The 2091-nt window shown below is 37.9% G+C and overlaps 1 protein-coding gene across 1 annotated transcript; it reads left to right on the top strand.

The window, feature by feature from the left end:
* Nucleotides 1-279: 279 nt before the first annotated feature.
* LOC118732331 (zinc finger BED domain-containing protein 1-like) lies at nucleotides 280-1770 on the top strand (the record flags this gene model as incomplete). Its single annotated transcript, XM_036461460.1, has 3 exons — nucleotides 280-464; nucleotides 535-986; nucleotides 1114-1770. Coding segments are annotated over exons 1-3 (1282 nt in total), but the record flags the coding sequence as incomplete, so codon positions are not given.
* Between the last annotated feature and the right edge of the window lie 321 nt (nucleotides 1771-2091).

The following is a 2091-nucleotide window of genomic DNA, read 5'->3' as shown; positions in this document are numbered from 1 at the left end:
ACTGGTACACTGGTGAAACTGGTGACACTGGGGACACTGGTGGCACTTAGAGCTCTTGAAATTGTTCGAATAATTCGATTATTCGAATATTCGAACGTTCGAATGGCAATTGTTTGTACGATTGGAAATCGAATGTTACTATTCGAATAGTTGATTCTCTTCGATTATTCGAATAGTCGCAAAGCTACGATTATTCGAATACCTTCTTAAAATCGAATATTTGATCGTTGTAATAAGTGTTATTTGTCAAAAAAAAAAAAGAATTTATAAATTTTGTGTGTTTTTGTGAACATGAGTGCAAGAAAACTAAGTTGGGTGTGGAGTTTTTTTACGAAATGCAGTGATGGTAAGCAAGTTACCTGCTCCATTTGTGGAGCAGTCCTTAGTTTCCACCACTCCACTTCCTCGCTAAGCACTCACTTGAAACAAGTCCATAAGAAGGAACCGATTCGTGGTGGTGGCATGTAAGTACAAATAAAGAAAAATATAAGTTATAAGTAAAATATAGAGCACAAGCTTGTTACACATATGTAGAACACCGGACACGAATATCGATGCAACAAGTGGTGAATGCGTTGAAACGCAGGCGAGCACCTCGGGTGGCCGTAAGAGAAAAAAGCACGACACCGTTCATGACTGCACATTTGAACGTCAGGAATTGATATCTCGTGGAGTGGCACGCCTAATCGCAAGTAACATGTTACCAATCCCTTTCGTTTCCTCTGAAGGCTTTCGCGACTTTATGAAGTTATTGGAACCAGGATACAAAGTTCCCTCTCAACAAAGTATACTCTCACGCTTACAATTGTTTTATAATGACGTAAGAGAAAAAAATGCAAACGATTTGGCGGAGGTAGAAAGCGCATCAATTTCAGTGGACGAATGGACATCAAGAACTCAAGATTGTTATTTATCAGTCGAAGCCCAGTATATTGACAAAAATAGTGAATTGTGCAAAGTTACACTTTGTAACGAGCAACTAGAAGGTAAATCTATTAAAATAACTATCTTGTATGTAGATATATAAAATAAACACATACACTCATACATACATGCATAATTTGTGTTTTAATTTTAAGACATGTCAATTGTTTAAATAATTTGTATTTATAGACCGACCAAATGCAGAAAACATTGCATCGGCAATAGAAGTAGTTTTAGCCGATTGGAACATTTCCGACAAAACGCAAGCGATAACGCACGACAGTGCATCAGTCAGGAATGCAGCAGCGCAACAACTTTTTAATATAGGGGACAGCATCAAGTGCAGCGCTCACCTTTTGCAGCTTGTGATAAAAGACGCATTAGCAGCTGTACCTGATTACGATAAAATTTGCAAAAAAGGACGAAATTTAACAGCACATTTTCATCGCTCAAATATTGCCAAAACTGCACTAGTAAACCGCCAAGTACAGTTGGAGATAAAGGAAAATCGACTCATACAATGCTGCGAAACACGTTGGAACTCCAAATATTACATGTGTGAGAGGCTGCTTTTGAATCGAAATGCAATCTGCCTAGTTTTATCAGATAAAACCGTTACAAAAACTTGCGATGCGCTGAGGCTAGAAATGCAAGAGAAGGAGTGGGGTGAAATGCAGAACTTGGTTGACATTTTGAAACCTTTTGATAAAGCGACTGCAGTGCTATGTGGTGGCAAAAATGTGACATTGTCTTTAGTGCGACCTTTAATACACCGTCTTATTAAAAACCACATGGCCGCATCGTCGGAAGATGATGCAAATAAATATATATTCAAAGAGACTGCACGTAATTCCCTTTTTGAAAGGTTCAATATGGGTTGTGTTTTAGAAAAAGTTTCAGCTCCAATAATTTCCTCATTTTTAGACCCCAGATATAAGAACCTTAATGATGAAGATTCGCAAACAAAACACAAGGTTTATGACTTTATCAGAAGCCAACTTCAAGTAAGCAATGTCATTAACCAAGAAACAGACAGCGTAGTGCATACCGACTTGGATTTTTTGTTTGATGGTGAAATTCCAACAAATAATGTTATGTCACAAATCGACTCTTATTTGGCTGAACCTCAGATCGGCCACAATATTCAAATCACCGTGCTATTTATCC

Source organism: Rhagoletis pomonella, unplaced genomic scaffold (genome assembly GCF_013731165.1).
Source record: "Rhagoletis pomonella isolate Grant_MI unplaced genomic scaffold, Rhpom_1.0 Rhpom_scaffold_18879, whole genome shotgun sequence".
NCBI classification, from domain to species: Eukaryota; Metazoa; Arthropoda; class Insecta; order Diptera; family Tephritidae; genus Rhagoletis; species Rhagoletis pomonella.
Note: the sequence above shows the minus strand (reverse complement) of the source record. Positions and strands in the feature narration are given on the sequence as shown.